Genomic DNA, 22,276 nt, shown 5'->3' with positions numbered 1-22,276 from the left:
GTCCCCGTTGCAGGCACCCATTCCCCTCATTTTGGAATATCTCCTCTCCCTAAAACAGCAGGGGTTGGCGATATCTTCAATTAGAGTTCACCTGGCCGCTATATCGGCCTTTCACCCAGGGGAACTCGCGTCCTCGGTATTCTCTAACCCGATGGTCGTTAGATTCCTCAAGGGCTTAGACCGGATGTACCCACAACAACGTCAGCCCGTCCCGACGTGGGACCTCAACCTGGTTCTCTCCAAGCTCACAGGTCCTCCATTCGAGCCACTGGCCACCTGTTCACTTCTGTACCTATCCTGGAAGACAGCCTTCCTCGTAGCCATCACCTCAGCAAGGCGTGTTTCTGAACTCAGGGCGCTTACATCTGAGCCCCCTTACACAGTTTTTCACAAGGATAAAGTGCAGCTTCGTCCACATCCTGCCTTTCTCCCTAAGGTGGTTTCTCCTTTTCATATCAACCAGGATATATTTCTCCCGGTCTTTCATCCTAAACCACATGCCACTCGCCAGGATCAACGTTTGCATTCCCTGGACGTACGTAGGGCCCTGGCCTTCTATATTGACCGCACAAAGCACTTTAGAAAGACGACGCAACTCTTCGTTGCAGTAGCCGACCGAATGAAAGGCTCACCGGTCTCCTCACAACGCCTATCCTCCTGGATTACGTCTTGCATCCGGACTTGCTATGACCTGGCAGGTGTCTCAGCACCGCACCTCACCGCTCACTCCACGAGGGCCCAAGCTTCCTCGACTGCTTTCCTGGCACATGTTCCGATCCAGGACATTTGTAGAGCGGCGGTTTGGTCATCAGTCCACACATTTGCAGCTCACTATGCACTAGTGCAGCAGTCCAGAGACGATGCTGCTTTCGGATCAGCGGTTTTGCACACAGCAATGTCTCACTCCGACCCCACCACCTAAGTTGGGCTTGGGAGTCACCTAATGGAATGGATATGAGCAAGCACTCGAAGAAGAAAAGACGGTTACTCACCGTTGTAACTGTTGTTCTTCGAGATGTGTTGCTCATATCCATTCCAAACCCGCCCCCCGTCCCCACTGTCGGAGTAGCCGGCAAGAAGGAACTGAGGGGGCGCTGGGTCGGCTGGGGTATATATTCAGCGCCATGAAGGCGCCACTCTAGGGGGCTCCACAGCCGACCCGCCGGTGTTGCTAGGGTAGAAAATCTTCCGACGATCGTGCACGCGGCGCGCACACACCTAATGGAATGGATATGAGCAACACATCTCGAAGAACAACAGTTACAACGGTGAGTAACCGTCTTTTCAGCCATACAACTTCCAGCAGTGTTAAATGGACACCAACACAGCTACATCTCTGTGCTGAAAATTAACTTCTTCTGTGACTTACATTAAATAAAGAGAGTCAAGGCAGGTCTTAAGTTTGATGCCTTTCTGTTACTAGCTTTAGCTATATTTTTAGTTTGGAGTGTAGGGGGGAAGCTACAATGCATTTGTTCCAAGACATGAAAATCATTAATCTCTACTCTGTTTAAAATCAAAATGTAGGTGGCATTATTCAGTGTATGTAAAATTTCTTTTTCTCTTTGCAGATGACAGTATGGATTGTGTAGATAATGAGAGAAGACCTCATTTTCCTCAATTCTCCTATTCAGCCAGTGGAACAGCTTAATGTTTTGCCTTTTTTCCCATTCAGAAACTAAACAGACTACATTTTGGGGACCTTACTTCAATGGACACTAGAAAACTGTCTATATTATCTGAATTACAAACTATGTTTGTACTACAATTTACATGAATTTGTCAGAAGCCTCACAGATTCTGTATTTAAAACAATTCTCTGATGCATTTTTGAGAAGAAAACATTTAAGAATGGATTTGTTTAAGTCAAACTTTTATGCTGAATGACTAGGTTTTTAAGAATACGCACCAAAATGGTTTACATTAGAAATAATTAAGATATTCAACATATCAGCAACTCTGACCAGAAAAATCCCCTTATTTTATTTATTTCATACAGTTCATTATCTAAATATAGAATCTGCACTCTGAACAATTAGATTTATTTAGGAAGCTATAAAGACTTTAGTAGCTAGTGCAATAATATAAGCAACAAAGTGAACAAACTCTGGAGAGTTAAAGGTTCAAACTCACTTTGGACAGCAATGAAGTGTCATCCTACTCCAGAAAATCAACTATAGGAACAGCATTAATGGCCTCAGTGAGGTAGTTCAAAAAGCAAGTTATTTTGTTATAACATCTGCTACAAGACATTATGTATCAAATTGAATTCTGTGGAATCTAGTCCATTTCTACATCGCACAGATGAGTATTCCATTCAAGATAGTGCATTTAATGATTCCATTTGTCTAGAATTTAGGAGTATTTAACAGGATCGGCTGCTCAGAACTTAGAAAACAGTCTGATTACCAGTCTAATCTAAAATGCTATACTGCAGAATTGCCCCACTTTGTACAGTGTATAAAAAGCCACACACAGCTCTAAGGGAGAAATTCATCTGGATGAATGAATCAACCAAACAGAAGTAAATTTTGGCACTGAAGTAATGACTTGTTGCTGCTTTTTTTTAAAGAGAAGTTGTATAAAGATACATAAACAATTACTGTTTGCATCATGCCAGACAATTTCCTCAGTGCATTCAAGGTATCAGGCAACTGTCAGTGGTGCCTTCTGACTCTTGAAGAAGCACTTTAACAGTGTTTCCCGTGTATAAGAAAAAAAAAACTAGGTTGAAACTTCCTCTGTGTTTGAGTAATAGGGTGTTCAAGTGAATATATTTTGTTTTTAATCTTAGAATTCCCCCATCCCCTTTTTTTGGTTGTATCATGTTTCTTTGTAACTTTCGTAAAAACAGTCTTATTCTGCCTCTCCTGCCCGAATAACTTTATTCCATTGTAGGTTGCATTTTTTTAGATTGCTTTTTGTTTTCATTCTCTTGACTGTATAAAAATGATGAAATGTACTGCAGTTAATTAGCATTTATTTTTTTAATTTGGAAGAGAGTGTGTTGCAGATACCCTCACTTCCCCTTTCCACGATAAACTACTGTGGTCCAGCACAGAGAGCCCATCACCGTGACTTTTTTTTTGTACACAAGGTTCAACTCTAGTATTTTTACTTATGATATGGAAGTTTCCCTCTAAATACTTAAATAAAAATTGCTTAAACACGGTAGGTGCTTATTTCTTTTGATAAGAGCTTTATGGATTCAGAGAAATGTGAAAGCTGTTCTCAAATTTCTCGCCATTGTTCCCTGATCCAAACTCTAAAGCACTCACCTCTATGAGTAGAATTTGCCTTCCCTACACTCCTTCCTTTTGCTGCTGGTTTAGTAACAGGTGTTTTCAGCAGTAGATTGTTAAAGAAATAATTCATTCTGCACTGGAAGATCTTCTCTAGTGGGGATGAAAAAGAAAGGGACTCACTTTGCCATGTTCAGTCCATGAGCTGTCACTGATGTCAATGGGACTAATCATTAAAAGTCTGCAGGATCAGGACACCTGAGCTCTCTGAACAAGAAAGGGCTGGAGTAGAATAAAGGTGTGACATGCAGGAGTGTTGCTAAATCTTTATTTCCTGCCCCAGTCACCGGAGTCAGAGATACAGGAGGCCAGTATTCATTGACTCTAGGGGCTCCTGTTAAAAAGGCTATTCTCTCTCTTTTAAGTGCTGGAAAAACATACTGTATTGTTTTAAACACAATCAATTTGAAGCTAACAGTGGATGCTGCAGCTGTGCAATAAGCAACTAAACACCCAAACCAGATCTGTTTGGTTTAAGTAAAGGGCTGTAATTCCTGAGAGAGTTTACTGTCCACCAAAGCTCAAGTTCTTACGGGGGAGAGTAAGCCTTTGTAGTCTTTTTCACCCAACTAAGCAATGATTATTAAGCATCAAGGTGGGCTAGGAGCAGCATGTGTCTGTGTGGTCACATGAAATGTTGGAAACAGACCCCACTCTGCCCCCCTTTCAGAGAGATGCCTTCAATCTGTGCCAGACAGCATGCCCCATTTGTCTGATATAACATACCTTACAGTCCTATTGCTCTTGAACCTGTGCCTAGGTTTGGGTTAAGAAATGGATCCAACCAGCACACCAAGACCGAATAGGGCTAAGTTAAAAATTACTTAGCAAGTTAGCTGTCTTCAAGTCACTAGGGCCTGATGAAATACATCCTAGAATACTCAAGGAGCTGACTGAGGAGATATCTGAGCCATTAGCAATTATCTTCGAAAAGTCATGGATGAGGGAAGAGATTCCAGAGGACTGGAAAAGGGCAAATATAATGCCAATATATAAAAAGGGGAATAAGGCCAACCTGGGGAATTACAGACCAGTCAGCTTAACTTCAGAACCTGGAAAGATAATGGTGCAAATAATTAAGCAATCAATTTGCAAACATCTAGAAGATAAGGTGATAAGTAACTCAGTATGGATGTGTCCAGAACAAATGTCAAACCAACCTAATATCTTTCTTTGACAGGGTAACAAGCCATGTGGATGTGGAGGAAGCAGTAGATGTGGTACATCTTGACTTCAGTAAGGCTTTTGATACTGTCTCGCAAGACCTTCTCGTAAACAAACTAGGCAAATAAAACCTAGATGGAGCCACTATAAGGCGGTGCATAACTGGTTGGAAAACTGTTCTCAGAGAGTAGTTATCAGTGATTCACAGTCAAGCTGGAAGGGTGTATCACATGGGGTCCTGCAAGGATCAGTTCTGGGTCCAGTTCTGTTCAATATCTTCATCAATGATTTAGATAATGCTATAGAAAGTACACTTACAAAGGTTGTGGACTATACCAAGCTGTTAGGCGTTATAAATGCTTTGGAGGATAGGATTAAAATTCAAAATGATCTAGACAAATTGGAGAAATAGTCTGAAGAAAATAGGATGAAATTCAATAATGACAAGTGCAAAGTACTCCTTCACTAGGAAGGAAGAGTCAGTTGCGCACACACAAAATGGGAAATGACGCCTAGGAAGGAGTACTGCAGAAAGGGATCTGGGAGTCCTAGTGGATCACAAGCTAAATGTGAGTCAACAGTATAACACTATTGTAAAAAAATCAAACATTCTGGGCTGTATTAACTGGAGTGTTGTAAGCATGACACGAGAAGCAATTCTGCTCTACTCCACACTGATTCCACCTCAACTGGAGTATTGTGTCCACTTTTGGGTGCCACATTTCAGGAAAGATGTGGACAAATTGGAGAAAGTCCAGAGAAGAGCAACAAAAATTAAAGGTCTAGAAAACGACATAGGAGGGAAGATTGAAAAAAAAAATGGGGTGGTTTAGTCTGGAGAAGAGAAAACTGAGTGTGTGTGGGCATAAGTTTTCAAGTACATAAAAGGTTGTTACAAGGAGGAGGGAGAAAAATTGTACTAGTTAACTTCTAAGGATAGGACAAGAAGCAATGGGCTTAAAATGAAGCAAGGGAGGTTTAGGTTAGACATTAGGAAAAACTTCCTGTCAGGATAGTTAGCACTGGAATAAATTGGAATAGGAAGGTTGGAATCTCCATCATTGGAGATTTTTAAGAGCAGGTCAGGGTGCCGGATTAGAAGATCTTTCAAGGTCCCTTCTAGTCCTACAATTCTCTGAAGGTCCCTTCCAGTCCTACAGTTTTATGATTCCACAGGTTGTGACAAGTTCTGAGCTAACATATATATAATTCATCCTAATATAGGTTGCAATAACTTCTATTTGTTAAACCTCCCAAAGGGAGACCTTGCCTTTCAAATACAGCAACACAGAGTCAGCAAAACAATGTAATCCATCTCAGATGCTCCAGAGGAAAATTATGTCGTGCTGGGGTGTTTTGCCAGTTTCCCACGGCCATAGATTCTGTTTCAATACCACCACACAAAATGCCACTTAGCGGAACAACAACAAAACCCTGCAAATCAGTAAGAACCAACTAATGAAGCCAGTGTTAAGAGTAAAACAGTCACCAATTTTTTTCATAGTATGGTCTGCATCTTAATAGAGTGTCTCATGGATCATAGCCCCTCCCATTTGCAATTACACCATCCATCTTGACTCTGATTGTACAACATCCCTACAGCAATTACACTTGCTTACATGTAAATGTAACATCTTTTAACTTTCATTATGATTTAGTAGATGAAGACAAGGCGAGTCAGTTGCATGTCAATCACAGTGGACAACACTCTGCCATCCCGCTTGGTAGGCCCATCTTTGACTCCGCCCTCTCTCTAGGTCCGCACATCCAAGATAGTCTTGCAGATTCTTTCTGCATAACGTCTCAAAGGACAAGTCTACGCTAGAGCGCTACATCGGCGTAGCTGCACTGATGCTGCTGCAGCGCATCTGGTGAAGACGCACTCTGTTGAGAGGAGAATGCTCTCCAGTCAGAATAATTACTCCACCTCCGCAAGAGACGGAAGCTATGCTGGCGGGAGAGTGTCTCGCACCAATGTAACGCCGGTGTGGACAGTGCTTAAGTCAATGTAACTTGCATCGCTCGGCGGGGTGTCTTTTTCACACCCCTGAGCAACGTAAGTTACATTGACTTAAATGGTAGTGTAAACCAGCCCTAAAATACATCCTTCTACGCAGCTAAAACTCTCATCCAGGCTTTTATCATCTCAACTACTGTAACATCCTTCTCTTTGGCTTTCACAAATGCTACTTTCCATGCTCATATCTATTCAGAATGCTGTCACAAAGATTATTTTCCTAGCCCATCACTTTGTCCATGTCACCCTCTCTTTACATCCCTTCTCTATCACATCAGACATAACTACTTGTCTTCACTTTCAAGCCCCTTTATGGCCTGTCCTCCCCCTATCTATCGTCTTTCGTTTAGAATCAGGATGTCAACTTTTGCTTCCAATTGGCACATGAGGCCAACCTCCATCTCCCATTTGTTAAATTTGCAAACAGGCTCCCATGCTGCCCCACATGCTTTGGAGGGACTCACTATAAACATCTACAAAACATTTATGTATTATCCTCCTTTAAATCCCTTCTTAAAACTCTCCTTTGCAGTGATGCCTACAAAAAGCTTGACAACGATTCAGCTGTTGGTGGGTTGAGACCACTTCCTATCATGCTGACCAATACTGTCTCATCGTTTCCTTATATCTCCGATCTCTCTGTATCCATCTGTTGGCTCATCTTAGACTGTAAGCTCCTTGGTCTAGAGGCTGTCTTTTTGTTGTTTGTGCGGCAGAGTCCTGGTCCATGACTTAGGTGCTATGATAATACAAGTAATAAGTAATAAACAGCTCTCCCCAGACCACCAGTGGTTCACAGACCACAGACTGGGAACCACTGCAGTAAAAACAGGGGAGAAAAAACTTCAACTGCAAATGAGAAGCAGAGGCCTCTACCTACCCCAGGCCAACAGCAAGGACAAGACAAGGTCTTCAGAATGCTGACAAGGAAGCAGACGTGCATTGTCCTTGCTTCTGCCTATGTCACGGGGTTGGATAAATTTTAGATCAGGCAGAAACCAGTGGGTCACGCAAACCACATTTTGTACTCTCCTACCGGCAAACTGAAAACCACAGCATATTCCATTAGCGTATGCCAAAGTGTATTCCCTTCAAACATGGGCAAAAAGGATTGTGTTCTGTGGGCACTTGCAGCATTTAGAAGGTCTCCAAACACCCAAAACTTTATAGACTGGCACCTCAGAGAGAAAAGTAGCTCCCTTAAATGTCCCATTCCTCCCCTCCAATACATTCTCATCTTACAAATACTGAGGTTCCATACATTTCACAGGTACTGCCCCTTTCCCAACCAGAGTGAAAACAGCTCACCTGCTGCCTGAACCTGAATCCAAGATGTCTTCCTCCCCAAATTGAGTATCATGACTTTTAAAGGTTCAAGGCTAACGCTCATGTTTACCTAAACTCTGTGACTTTTGCTTTATCTTGGAACACATTTTCCTTTTGTTGCCACTTTGAATTGCTTACCTGTATTTATTTTAAGAAGTAACTATGAGACTTGTACTATTAACAATTCTGAATATTTTTCTCTGACTGCGGATCCTGCCCTTTGCTTGCCCATGCCAAACTGAAGAAGAACTGGGTACATATGTTAAGCAAATTTCTGCCCCACAAGCAGGGATGTAGGATGAAGGGTCCACCTCATTGTAGGTTTCACAGCAGTGTATCACTAAAGCTCATTTGAGGAAATCAGTCCGTGCAGAAAGATTTTGCCTTTCTCCCCCCCGGATGGTGTATATTGCAAACAAGCAAGTTTGTCCCCTTTAGATCAACTTCTTTAATAACAGGGAGGTTAATTGTGAAAAGGACACATAGCACCTATAGTGAATAAGCAGCCTATTATCCCAAATGTTGCTGGGTGCAGACATTTCTTAGCTCAGTCTAATGGTATATGTGTTGCATTCTTATGAACTGATGACTAGTTGCTCTGTCAGAGAGCAACCATTTCATTACTATACTCCACTCCCTCACTCTTCTCCACGGACTGTTGTGTCTCTGGTTTTTTGGGTGTGACTAACCCATCAGTTGCTGACTTCCAGCCTAGCAGAGTCTCTGAGTATGAGAATCCCTCCTTGTCATTTTCACAGCGCTTCAGAACTCTGCTCAGATTTCATCTTCCACTCCACCAGTGCTCCCTATGGTCCTCTGCATCTTCTCCTTATTGCTCATCAGCTCTTCCTCCAACTCTCGGTTTTGTAAATTCTTCATGCTCTACTCTATGCATGGAACAATCTCCAATGTGCTAAGTGTCACCCCTCTCTGCCTTCAAATCCCATTTTTCATGAAGCCTTCATATGTCAATCTCCTCATTGACTATATTGCAACATCGTGTTGCATTTGACATGTTCATCCCATGTATTGTGCTTGAATTCTTGTCCGAAGTAGATGATTGTAAGCTTTTCAGAGCAGGTACTATGTTGTATCCATTTTCATTGAGCAGGTGTGTTTATGGTAATCCATGCATTTGTTTAAGCATGATTCACTTGCCTTACAAGAGTTAATTATTGTATTGCCTCTGACTACAGAAGTGTGTCAGGTTCTTCACAGGAACAAGGAAGCCCTTACCTCATCTGTTATGATTTTTAGTTACTTCTAAATTATGTCTAGCTCCCTAAAGCTGAACTATTTTTTGCTTAGGGGGTTGGTGCTGCATTTAGCCTTTTCTGTCAGATCCTTGTGGCAGGAGCGGCTTCTGCTCTGTTCCTGTGCAGCCCTCAGCAAATTATCAGCTCTCAACAAAATAATAATGGTTGTGATTTTTCAAAGCAGTCTGGGACTTAGACACCTCTTCCATTGAAATTAGTGTCTAAATCCCCTAGACTATTTTGAAATCTAAGCCAACAATTACAATAAAAGCTCCATTCAGTTTAATGATTAAAGAAAACGGGGGAGGAGGGATATCAAACTTCTTGTCTTAGGCCCTGATTTTTAAGCACGTGCCCAAGTGCTTTGCTGAATCAGGGTATTAATACATTATTGCTCTCTGCTGTTTCTGTCTCAAAATTGAAGTGATTTGTGTACTGCCTTGTGGAATAGATTAGAGTGGACGTGAAAATCTGATGGAGAGAAAAGGTCATATGTATACCTTGCTTCATTCTGCTTCTAGAAGTCCAGACTAATGTCTAATTGTGTTGGACTCATTCATCCTATATATATTGTTGTATTACTCAACTTATTTCATGTACACTACCTCTGTTTTAATTAAGGGATACTGTTCCATTCAATTTCCAAACATGCTTAATTGCCTTTATATTCAGAGTATTTTCCTGGTGTATTTAGCTCCCTCACATATATTGGAAGAGGATGTATAGTTTATTTAGAGTCAGGGGGGCAGAGAGCACTTAGCAGTAGGAAGACAGACTGCTGCCTCTAGCATTTTATAATCTAATAGACAGTTTATCTGGATCATCTGATTTAGATGGGAGCTAGTTAGCTGCTGTTGAATCTGAATAATACAGATTTGATCCTGATCTGATACAGATATCACCCATAGTATTTTCAACTGAAGGACTATGGTTGCTTTTTATTGGGTATGATCCTTGCCTGCTTCTGGATGTTTAGCTAGCTGCCATGATAGGAGCAACCAGGCAGCATCCATCTTTGCTTGGCTCATTTTTGCAACTTTTCCTTTGAGAGGTGGGTTTTTCCAGTTTTGTCACCTCCAGCCTCGAATCCTTCCATGTTCTTTTCTTGTATCTAATACTGAAGGCTACTTAGAAACTTCACCTAGCACAGATTGTGGCTGCCAGCTTGGTTAGTGGGGATTCATACATGAAGCTTATTACATGTGTGCTACATGGATTACATGGGCTTCAGTGCTTTCTTACTACACTTGTAAATAACAATTTGATCTCTAAGGCCTTAAACAATTTTTGGATTCCATATACCTGAAAAGACCACTTTTTTCATCGTATTTCAGGAGATCCATAGCTGTGTGAGGCAAGGTATTCTCAGTGAATAGGCCTCATGTTCTGAAATTTAGCTTCTGACCTTGGTCCAACAGAGTACAAGTTTGACTCCTGAGGTACAGTTGCAAGGCCTTTCTCTTCATTCTGGCTTGAAGTGTAAAGAGGATTTGAGGTTCAGGTTGAAGCCTTTCTAGGGTAGCAAAGTTCATTAGTTAATGTTGCTCCCACACCTGGCTTCATAGCACTTGTACATGGGCAGAGAAATCACAACAGGTGCATTTTCATAAACTGGAATAATAAAAATGCAGAGCAAGGGAAGGATGCAATAGGAATTGTCATATGATTCAGTTGCCACAAACAACCCTAATTCATTTTTAGATATAAAAATTAGCTAAATGTGAAGAGTAAAATGTAGGCACTATAATAAAAAGGGATGACACTGCAGAGATAAGGGTGAGTCCAAGCTGAGGGAGGTATCAGAGGATTTGAAGGAGACCTGTAAGGTCATTTGGTGCAACTGGAGAAGACTACTAGAGGGAAAAGCATGAGAATAAGGCAGAGGCTAGACCTTGAGAACAGGAACAAGGGGTTTATTTATGCAGGTGGAGGGATCCCCTTGATTTCAAAGGAATTCAGATGCACTGAGGCTAGTTATTGTCCAATGTGAATAGAGTGAAGGTATCTGAATCTCATCCTAACCAAACAGTACATTTATACAGCAACATGTCTAGTAAGTTTAATGCTGTTAGAAACATCTTCTTTCCCCTAGGGTCTTTGATGTAATAGAAGTTTAGCTGCTGAATGCCCAATAGGTGGATTTAGAATCCAGCATAATAAATTCACCTTAATGATAGTATTAGCCAATCCCTAAATAAAAACTAGCAGTGCAGCATCTAATGGGTATTTTTAAAATGCAATTGTGGATAAAACCACCTTGCTTGAAGCGTGACTACTCAGCACTCCTTTTCCTCGTCTAGCAGTAGAGAAGAAGTCAAAACATGGCTGGTCATTATTTTAAAAAGGACATTTTTGAAATCTGCAGCACTCTGATTTGACCTGCCCTCTCTCGGCTGCAATGTCCATAGCACTGTCTGGGGTTCTCCAACCTAAAAAACTGTCACTCGGGTTTTCTTTAAAAAGAACAGATGCCAACAGCCCTGTGCTTGTAAGCAACCTTTCCATAATAATAATTTCAGTGAACCCGCAGGCTCCAGGAAAGGAAAAAGAGTCAGTGAGGAAACCGATCAGTTGCAAGGGAGATGAAGACTGCAGGTCCAGATACACCAAAGTTACAGTCCCAAATACACAGGTATGTTTTCCTAGAGTACAGCCACAGTAGCATGAATTCAGATGTATAGACCCACCGCATGGGTGTGTATATAACACAATATGTAGGCTGGCTTCTGCAGGTGCAGACCATGGTGGAAGCCTCTAGCAGCTAAGAGCTGCCACCGAGAGATGCTAGGACAGTGCAAAGTGGCCTCAAACTCCCCGTCTGGCAAAAAAAACAAACAAACCCACAAGAGGGCAGGCATTGGTCCTACCATCTGCCTTCCCTCCACAGAGTGAGGCCCCCTCTGGGAAACAGGGAAAGGAGCTCATACTGGCAGATGAAAATTACCCCTGCCTGTATGAGTTCCTTTCCCTGCTCCCCAGAGCTGCTGCCGCTGCCATGTAGTCGGATCTGGCCCATTGGGTCTTGCCTGTATACAGAGGACTGGAAGAGAAACATGGACCAGCCAACCGTTACTTATTACTGTTGTGTTAAAAACTCTTTGTCTTTGCCTGTTTTCCCAATAATATTAAATGTTTTATACTGGTATTTTTTCTTCTTTTGACTCATTTCTCATTGAGACTTCACACACTCTCTCTCTCCGACACTCCCAGCTTTCATCTTCAATCTTGTCTGACCCATGCTCTCTCCTCTCCCCACCTCAGCTACTATTCTCTTAACTGTGCAGCTCCCCTCTTCGTGTGGTACTTATAGAGGAGCCACTCCACTCCCACCCCAAAGAGAACAGAGGCAGTAAGAGCTGTGTTTTCTTTGAGCCCACCCCACCCCACCCCAAAGAGAACAGAGGCAGTAAGAGCTGTGTTTTCTTTGAGCCCACCCCACCCCACATAAGCATAGGTAAACCAGAGGCCCAACAGTTGAAACACCACAAGGCCTGGCTTGCTGGGCCGGATAGCATGCATCTGTCATCAGGCCTGTCGGTCCTACCCGCCTTGGGGCAGAGCTAGTGGAGTGCTGATCTTTGCTCCCACAGCAGAGACTGGTGATGCCAGTGGGGGCAAACCCCTTCATGGTGTCAAATCCAGCTCTGTTGTCAATCAGCCCCTGCAGAATTATTAGAGAGCGAACACAATAAACCTTCGCTTTAGGTCTGTGCTGAGCCAGTGCCCTTGAACAAGGGGGCATGGTGCCAATGAGGATACTGACCATTCAATAGCATGTAAAATGGAGGGTCTCCACACTTGCTGTCACAAAAGTTCACATGGCACTTCGTTGCAGGAGCAGGTGTGTTAGAATTTGACCAAGAGAGCATGGTCTTCCTCCTTCCATGGCAGCTGGGTACAGTATTCTTTCCTGCCTGGCCCAAACTGCTGTGTAGCATTGCGTTGTGCTGTACAACAACTATATAGAACTACACCCTGAGTAGATGAAGTTCCTGTAGAATCCTGGTATATACATTTTAGGGGTGATTATCCTGGCCCCAGGAAGACACTAGCAGAATTCCAATTGACTTTAACGAGGCCAGGATTTTACCCTGGATATTTAAAACATCACAGCTTGCATTAACCACCCAACCATCTTTGATAGAAGAAGTGAGTTTACCACTTTAAAAAAATCTACTGTCGTCCCTATCCCTGGATTTTCCAATGTAGCCTAGCTTCTTCTGTCTGACCTTTCAGACTGTAAACTCTTCAGGGGAAGGGTTTGTGATGTGTAGGCAGCCAAGCCCATTGTTATCATTAAACAAATTATGATGACATCACAGCTTTATGCCAAAACAGAGTCAGACCCTCGGCTGGTATAAAATAACATAGCTCCATTGACGCAGTGTGTATTTGCACTTAATTACAGCAGCTGAAGATCTGGCCCTTTGGGTTTGTACCAGCATCAATTCAGCTACAGAGTTCTCAGTTGCTATGCAGCCTACGAAAGATGCACTGTAATACAATAATGCTGATTTAGTTACTGGAAAGAGTTTCTCACTAAATTCTGGATGGAATAAGAATTTGTACTATTTTATAAGAACAGTAGTTAACGGCAAATTTCTCAGTAGACATAAACCACTACCAAGAACGTACCCAGAGCTAAGAAAACCAGACTAAAGACGGCTGGAGGTAGGTTTAAATATAGACTGAGCACATGAAGATAGGGTCTAGTGCTGATGCAAATTCTCTCTCAGTAACATGAAATACCACAGTCATCAATCTGAATGGTTTGGTGTTTAAAAACAAAAAACCACACAGGCACACGCCCTCTTCTCCCCAACAACAACAAACCTTTCACCAAACTACTAAAGATCTAAGGCTCTTGGGCTAATTCCAGTTCCTACACATCTGCTGGATATTTCCAAAGCTATCTGAACAATAGAGAAAATTAATGTCCATGTGTGTATTTTAAAAAAATGGTGATTATCTGCCTCAGTTTTTATCTTACAGTCAGGACCAGATTTTCACAAGAGCTCAGCACACAATAGATTCCACTGAGACAGGTATGATCAGATTTGAAGAGTTCTGCATGTTGGGTGCTGAGCTCTTGTGAAAATCTGTCCAATAGTGACTAGAATAGGTTTCTTCATGCAGCTCTATTAGCAGTAACACTGACAACTACCACCACCTGGAAAGAAGTTTACTCATATTCAGAACAAAGGTGATTTATAGGACAACAACCAGATTTTTTTTTTAAATAATCATCTTGCACAAGATCACAATATCTCAGTTTGAATGTACACTAGGATAGTCACACTTGAATCATTTTTCCTATGTTTCAATTTCTTATACTATTAGTCCAACATGAATTAGGCACCAGGTGGAATTTCTCTCTCACACTCACTCAGAGAGAGAGCTCTCTCCTCAGAATAGCCAGCAGCCTGGTAGTTAGGGCACTCAGATGGAATATGGAAGACTTGCATCTAAGTCCCTGCTCTATTCTGGGATGGGGTGAGGTGCGAAATCATCTCTGCCATTTCTTTCTTTTGTTCTGAAAATTTTCAAAAGATCTGTTTTATGTTGATACAAAACGGGGGCAAATTGAAATCTCAAACATAGTCATAGAATGGGAAAACCATTTCCTGTCCAGCTCTACTTCTGAATCTAATTTGTGGTCTTAAACTATCTTAGTATTATGGAAAGAAATCAAAACCATAGCACATGAATAATCTGCTTGTAAGAGAGTGGGCACAACAGGCTTATAAAATGGACTAGCATGGGCTAGGACAGGGGTCAGCAACGTTCGGCACACGACTCGCCAGGGTAAGCACCCTGGCGGGCCGAGCCAGTTTTATTTACCTGCTGAGGCGGCAGGTTTGGCCGATCGCGGCCCCCACTGGCTGCGGTTCGCCGTCCTGGGCCAATGGAGGCAGTGAGAAGCGGCGCGGGCGAGCGATGCTTACCCTGGCGAGCCGCGTGCCGAACATTGCCTACCCCTGGGCTAGGACAAATGACAGCATACTAAAATTTTAACATGAGCACTCCAGCCTTATCCAGCAAAATACCTAAGCATGTGCTTAAAGTTGTTTACACGAGTAGTCCCCTCAAAGTTAATACTGCAAAGGAATGTTTGCTAAATAACTAACTAACTAACTATCTCCCCACTGACTTTATTTATTTATTTTTATTTTTTTAAGTTCCTGGAAACCTTTCTATTGGTCTTACTGTAGGTTTTGTAAAAGCATGTTTTTACAAACTAAGGCTGTTGACCCAATCATGACTTGATTGCCTCCATCCAGCTGCCACAATTTGGAAAAACAAAACAAAACAGAATGTTGATTAAGAATTTATGCAAAACTTGCAAGGCAATGCCACCTTGTGGCTATATTCTAAAACTAGTTTTAGCACAGTGGGCATTTGCTATTATGCACGTCTATTTATTCAAATATTGGAAACTTTTTAAAATTTAAATCATAGGCCCCAATCTTCCAATCAGAGAAGTGTGGTTGGACCTTTGTGCTTGCAGGGAACCCCACTGCAGTCAATGGAGTGGGCACAAGGCTAGATCCACTTAGACCACATTAAAGAATCAGGGCGTAAGTCATTAAGTGGTCTGAAAATAATGGGAGCATTTTTAAACATTTTACTGCTACCAAATGTTGTTGAAAGAGCCTATTTATTTATGATAGATCAACAGGTGAATTTGAACATGTTTAATATTTCAGTGGAAAAAAAGTCTATTCCATTCATAGTGGGCCAGATTCTCATCTGGTATAACCTGGCATAGCGCCACTGATTTTAATGTAGCTATGCTGTTTTACCAGCTGAAGATCTGGCCGAACACCTGCATTGGCATTCCTCTCAGAGAATGAATAAAAGGAAGAAATTAAAAGATTACAAAAATAAGTACAAACACCAACCAGTAGTAATAGGTTTCTAGTTCCAACCATTACATTTGAATAAAAATAGATTTATGGAAATAGCTGAAAGCAAATGCACAAATCCATACACAAAGTAAATATTACTACTATATAAAACCTTCAAGCAACCTGCACCACCTATACCACCAGTTTAAATTGACACTGGGTAGGGATGAAAAATTTACACTTAAATCTAGAACAGAAAAAATATATATATAACTGAACTGAAGAACAAATAAAATACATTTAAAATCAGCATTGCAACCTCAAGAATTAGCATTCAAAAATGCCCCCCAAAATCATGAGATTTTAAAAATAATACATTTCAGTCTTTTCATTTGTTTTTCAGGTTTTTGAGCCTTTAACAGTCACTTTTTCAAGTTTTTTTCTGCAATCATGGGGGCAAGAAACTTGCTTTAAAAAAAAAAAAAAGGTGAGGTTCTCACATAATCATCTGACGCCAGGAGCTGGAGCGCTAAGAAAAAACACCAAATATTGCAAAATTCATGTTAAAATTGCTAGAGCTAGCAACACAAATGGCATTACAATACAGAAATTGAAGTGCGATGCAGCTTGTTTGTATGACATCTGAGCCACTTTAAAACACTGACCTCTACACAATGCAAAAGGTACAAAATGCTGTACAACAGAAGTAGTCGATCTTTACAGTATCACAGAATCTAGAAAAATAAATGATCTGTTAGGTCACTTGGTTCATCTCCGCTAACACAAAATATAAAATTCAAAGGACAGCTTGCAAGAAAAAGCACAGAAACCATCCTAAAGCACCCCTGCCATTTGAATTAAGGCTCTTATTTACTATCCAATGAACCATGTTAAAATTTTCTAAAGCCTTTGGATTGTGCTTGTAATTTGTTTATAGTAGGATAACTGATTTGCTTCAGCGTAAGTGAGAAGCAGTTAACACAATATCCAAAGCATAGTGTGCCCTGCAAACTTGCTGAACAATCCCAAAGAAAATCAGTGTACAGCATAACCAGATTTTCCCTTTATACACCATTTTTACTGAGATAGGGCTTGATTAGCCACTCCCATGTGAAAGCCTGCACAAGGGGCCTGTAGAAAAGAAAATCTCCAAGTTCTCCACTCATTCTATGATGGGTTTGCCCCTGCCAAAGAGAATGCGGGGTTCACTTATGTACTACAAGTATTCCAAGCTGGCTACATTGAGGCTCTGTGCCTTTACAGCAGCTCTGCCCCATTCCTCAGCTGTAAGGCTGCATTGCAGTTTCCAGTGATGGGCCTCAACAGTAGAATAGTCTCCAAGGCTGTATTACTTGTCCTGAGCTCCATGGGGCCAGTAGGTCAACAGCACATGTTCCCACCAGCTCACCCACGCCCTTTAAAGAATACATTACAATTTTCCTACATCACACTGCAGGGGAAGGAGTTTGTTTTCTGTGAAAGACGAAGTGTCAGGATTTCACTTTAGATCCTTGCCTTACTTCCAGATACCCTTTCTTTACTGCACATTAAGGGTCTCAGGGACAAGAAACTTAGGTTACTACCGTTGGTGATCTCCTTTATCTTAACCATCTACTTTTTTGTTTTGAAAAGGTGAATTCTGTGAGGCCAACTCAGTGGGGTGAAATGAAGCTAGAAGGCAACACAGGCTACACTACACACTGGTGTCAGCAGTGAAAAGCAAGCTGCACCCACACTGCAGTATGTAGCTACAAGTGTCAGCGAAAGACTGCAGCGTGGAAAGGCTTTCAGCAACTCTGAAAGCTTAATGTCCAGATATAGTTACATACAAAGCTGCTTATTGAATAATTCGATTTCTGATGTGTACTCCAAAGGAGGGTACGATGTATGCATCTTTTCTAGATCAAGGTTATGCTAGAAGGACCCATGAGGATTCAGGCAGCCAATAATGTGTTTGGGAGAGAATGTTTACAAGTCAGATCATATTGGGAGTCAAATTCTACTCCCTTCTCTGCTTTGAGCTATGTGACCAGGGCCAGGGCTACCATTAAGGCAAACTAGGCGGTTGCCTAGGGCGCCAAGATTTGGGGGTGCCAAAAAGCAGTGCCCCCAATTTTTTTTTTTTTTTTTTTTTTTTTTACAGCGTTCCTGGGCTGGGCTGCCAGCGGCGCGCTGACACGTGCGGCTCAGACTCCCTCTCCCAGCACAGCGGCCGCTCTATGCGATTATTGTGATTGCCGGCAGGAGCAGCGTGCTCGGGTAGGGGGCGTAGCAGAGATGAACTGGGGTGGGGAGCCCTGTGGCACCCTCCCCCCCCAGACATCGCTCCTCCCCTCGGCAGCTCATCTCTGCTACGCCCCCTTCCCAAGCGTGTGGTCGCAGTCCCACTTCTCCCGTGTCCCAGGCTTGCGGCGCCAATTGCCTGTTTGGAGGAGAGGGGAGGAGAATTAGAGCGGGGGCGGTGTGCTCAGGGAGGAGGCGGAGCAGAGGCGAGCTGGGGGTGGGGAGCTGCCGCACGGCTCCCCGGGGGGCGGGAATCTGCTGTGGGGGGGCGTGCGCCTCAGGGCAGAAGGGGGGAGCTGCCGCGGGGTGGGAGGGTGGGGCGCAAGGTGAAAGTTTTGCACCCTAGGCGAAACTTCCTTGCACCAGCCCTGTGCGTGACCTAGGACAAGTGCCTGAGCTTAGACCTCGCAGATGAAAGGTTGTGTGTCTAGAACAATGCCATCCCCCTATGAAAAAGCACTACCACCAATTGATATTATTTTGACCCATAAATCAGTATCCAAAGATAGCAACCACTGAACAGACACAAAATGTGTTAGTGCTGGGAAACATGCTCATCTAGGTCAGTAGAACCCAGCTCAAGATAGTCCTTGAAGGTAACTGTAGCCTCAGATAACAGCATCAGTAATTCAGAAGTCTCTTCGAAACATGTACAAAAGTTTATTTAGCTACAGTATTAAAAAAATATCACATAAAAAATGCATAGAAATCCCATTGTTAATTCCACACACTAGAAGGGTCAGATATCCAGATATAAACATGTTCTTCATGGCACTTGATATCTTAGCCATAAAGATGTATTGATAGTTCATTAAGAGTTTCAGGCTTCAAACATTGAGCAGCCATTGCAGAGAACTTGCTCGCCAGTATCACTGTAACTAGAAGAGAAACAAACAAACAGTCACATGTCAATTGAGTGTATGCTATTTTCGACACAGTATAAAGCTTCCACTCCTTTCTTCAAAACTCACCATAAACAAAAGACTCCTGAAAGAAGTAAGACTTACACCATTTCAGGGGTTCTCAAACTTCATTGCACTGCGACCCCCCTCTGACAACAAAAAAATACTACATGACCCCGGGGGGGGGGGGGGGGACAAAAGGCTGATCCCACCCAAGCCCCCCCCTGCAGGGGGGCAAAAGCTGAAGCTCAAGGGCTTCAGCCCCAGGCGGTGGGGAGTTTGTAACCTGAGCCCTACCACCCAGGGCTGAAACCCTCAGGCTTTGGCTCCGGGCAATATGGCTGGGGCACAGGGCTGAACACCAAGCAAGTCTAAGCCAGCCCTAGCGACCCCATTAAAATGGGGGTCCCAATCCACCGTTTGAGAGCCACTGCATTAGAGCAACACTAATGGTGCTGTAAATTCTTTCCAGCTATTTCACAAGTATGTATTCCTTCTATAGCTCTACAGAGCTATGAGATGAAACATGCATTTCTCACCTCCCAGAACATTTGGATAGAAAGCTGAGTCACTTACAGTAAGAGTAGATTACGTCATACACAATATCCTTTCCTATTTCAGATAGTTTAATGACAAAACTACATGCCCCTGAAAGTTTCAGGATCACTTGCGTACAACATGAAGATACAGCAGGGGCGGGCAAAATTTTTGGCCTGAGGGCCGCATTGGGTTTCGTAAATTGTATGGAGGGCCGATTAGGGGAAGGGGTCGTGGCCCAGCCTCCACCTCCTATCTGCCTCTTCTCACCCCCCCCCCCCCCCCGGGACTCTTGCCCCATCCAACTCCCCCTGTTCCCTGATGGCCCCTTTGGGACCCCTGCCCCATCCACACACCCCCGCTCCCTGTCCCCTGACTGCCCCTGGGCCCCAGCTGCCCCATCTAACCCCTCCTCTCATTCCTGATGGCCCCACCAGCACCCCTGCCCCATCCAACCACCCCCGCCCCCATTCAACCTCGTGTCCATCCCCGTCGACCACCATCCACACCCTCGCCCCCTGACCACCGCCCCAAACTCCCCTGCCCTCTATCCAACCCCCCATGCTCCCTGCCCCCTTACCGCGCTGCCTGGAGGGCTGATGGCTGGCAGTGCTACAGCCGCGCCGCCCTCCTGGAGTCAGGCCATGCTACCGCCGCCACCACGCTGCACAGAGCACCGGGTCAGGCCGGGCTCTGCAGCTGCATTGCCCAAGGAGCTCACAGTCCCGCCGCCCAAAGCATTGTGCCAGTGGTGGAGCAAGCGAGCTGAGGCTGCGGGGGCAGGGGGACAGCAGGGGAGGGGGCGGGGGCTAGCCTCCCAGGCCAGAAGCTCAGGGGCCCGGACTGGGACAGTCCCGCAGGCCATAGTTTGCCCACCCCAGAGATACAGTATGTGAAGGCACAGCATATGAATGGACCATCACAATCTAATGCATACCGCATCCTTTCCCTTATTGAAATAGTATATTCTAAAAAGCTGCATGAGGCACTTACTCGATAATCGAACACAAGGAACAGGCAACAGCATTACAGCACTTGCAGAGTTTGCTGCAACTCTGGCATACGAAACGATCACACTGTGTGCAAGCTTCTTTGATGTCAACAGTTCTTATGCAGGAGGAACAAGCTTTGGAAACTCCCGCTGGTGGAGCTGTTTTAGAAATACGTTTTTAGATTCTTATACCAGGACAGGAGATTTGAGCATCAGATGTTTAAAGTTCTACAAGGTTCAGGATAGTATATTACCTCCATATTGACGTTATGACTGCAGTTGCATTGGTGGTGTTGGAAATTTTGACAGCTAAAGTGCATTATTGTTCTGGTCTGGGGGTGTCAGCACAAAACATAGCCCACCTATTAAGTTTCATTAAAGACAGACTTGTGGCATGCCACACCTAGATTATCAAGCAGATTATATTTAATTTATAAACTGATTATGAGGATCTCTGTTCTTAAATCAATTATATTTTAAACAAAAAGGGAGCTACATGACATCTACTAAATATTTCATTAGCAATAGCTAAGCAACTCTAGTAGAAAAAGGTACGTTCTGTGCATTCACTGAAGGAGACTAATGAAGTCCACTTCCCTATGCTGCTGATCCATCAACGATATTGCAGATACCTGCTGATGTAACAAATAATTAGCTAGATGCCACTTACTCTTCTCCATTGCTTGGGAATGCCTCAGTAGTTTTCCATCTTGCCCAATGAGCATTTGTCCGTTCCAACTGTCCCTTGCACAAGTTTCCTGTGCATCTTTAAGTGCCCCTGGAAAGTCGGCGACTGTGCAGGTCCCTGCTGTGTTTCCCTTCCACATGCTATCCATGTAGGCCTGGGCACCGCGGAAGAGTAGCTCCTTGGTCTTCTCTGGGAGACAGCAACAGGGATGGGAAGAAGAGGGGCACGTTAAGGACAGCCCTATAGAGGGGCACACTGGGAACTCATGCTAGGCCTGGGAGGAGGAGTTTGCAAAGGGTCAGTGTCGATTTCGCCTTAGGCATGGAAAGCCACAGAAGACCCGCTTCCCTAGGGCTGGGCGGGGTAGGAAACGCGCTGGCGGGGCTAGGAGTTGGCACGAAGGACGCTTCCTGGGCACATGTTGCCAGGGGACGCTGACAGCTGCAGCTTTTTGACTCTCAACCTCGGCTGCCATCAGGACGTTACCGCCTGACGCCCCCATCACGCCCCCCACGGGGCTGGCCTCCAACCTCACCAACCCGGGACGAGCTGGGGCCGCCGCCCCCCGGGCCAGACCCAGGCCCCGCAATCCCCGCCTGCCGGAGCAACACAAGCCCGCCCCGCCCCGCGGGGACTCCCGCCCGGGGCAGCCGTGGGGGCGCTATAACCCGCCCCGCGCGCTCCCCGCCCGCGCCCGGGCCCGCACCGAAGAGCTCCCGCCGGTACTTCTCGCCCAGGGCGCCCCGGCTCAGCTCCCGCAGCCCCACGCGGGTTTTCAGCTGCAGCGGGGCCGTGTCCCCGAAGGGGCAGGAGCGCTTCGGCATCCCGGCCCGGCGGCGGGGGGACACCGCGGGCGCCGCCGCGCTCCGCCACCCCGCAGGGACGCGCCGCGGAGGAACCTGTCTGAGGCCGAGCGAGCCTGCAGCCGCGATCGCCCGAACCCGGCCCTGACCGCCGACGTC

At 44.3% G+C, this 22,276-nt stretch overlaps 2 protein-coding genes across 2 annotated transcripts in view; one reads left to right on the top strand and one right to left on the bottom strand.

Moving 5' to 3' along the window:
• The window catches only part of AKT1 (AKT serine/threonine kinase 1), a 128,830-nt gene extending 125,658 nt beyond the window's left edge, over positions 1-3,172 (top strand). Inside the window, exon 14 of the mRNA XM_054026570.1 lies at positions 1,572-3,172. Coding sequence (XP_053882545.1) covers positions 1,572-1,651 — 80 coding nt within the window. The 3' untranslated portion in view covers positions 1,652-3,172. The remainder of the gene's footprint in view (positions 1-1,571) is intronic.
• Positions 3,173-18,840: 15,668 nt separating this feature from the next.
• SIVA1 (SIVA1 apoptosis inducing factor) lies at positions 18,841-22,276 on the bottom strand. Its single transcript, XM_054026403.1, has 4 exons — positions 22,021-22,276; positions 21,297-21,503; positions 20,629-20,785; positions 18,841-19,074 (listed from the first exon to the last, which is right to left on the bottom strand). The coding sequence occupies exons 1-4, from the start codon at positions 22,136-22,138 to the stop codon at positions 19,017-19,019; spliced, it is 540 nt and encodes a 179-aa protein (XP_053882378.1). The 5' UTR covers positions 22,139-22,276; the 3' UTR covers positions 18,841-19,016.

This window comes from Malaclemys terrapin, chromosome 4 (assembly GCF_027887155.1).
Source record: "Malaclemys terrapin pileata isolate rMalTer1 chromosome 4, rMalTer1.hap1, whole genome shotgun sequence".
NCBI lineage: Eukaryota > Metazoa > Chordata > Testudines > Emydidae > Malaclemys > Malaclemys terrapin.
The sequence above is the reverse complement of the archived record's forward strand: the minus strand, read 5'-3'. Positions and strand labels throughout refer to the sequence as shown.

Excerpts from the sequence above, each read along its gene's own strand:
- SIVA1 (XM_054026403.1), bottom strand. The coding sequence starts at position 22,138 with ATGCCGAAGCGCTCCTGCCCCTTCGGGGACACGGCCCCGCTGCAGCTG. Across the intron at positions 21,504-22,020 it reads GTACCGGCGGGAGCTCTTCG|AGAAGACCAAGGAGCTACTC; the intron begins GTGCGGGCCCGG and ends GCTGTCTCCCAG. Across the intron at positions 20,786-21,296 it reads TTCCCAAGCAATGGAGAAGA|CTCCACCAGCGGGAGTTTCC; the intron begins GTAAGTGGCATC and ends TTTCTAAAACAG.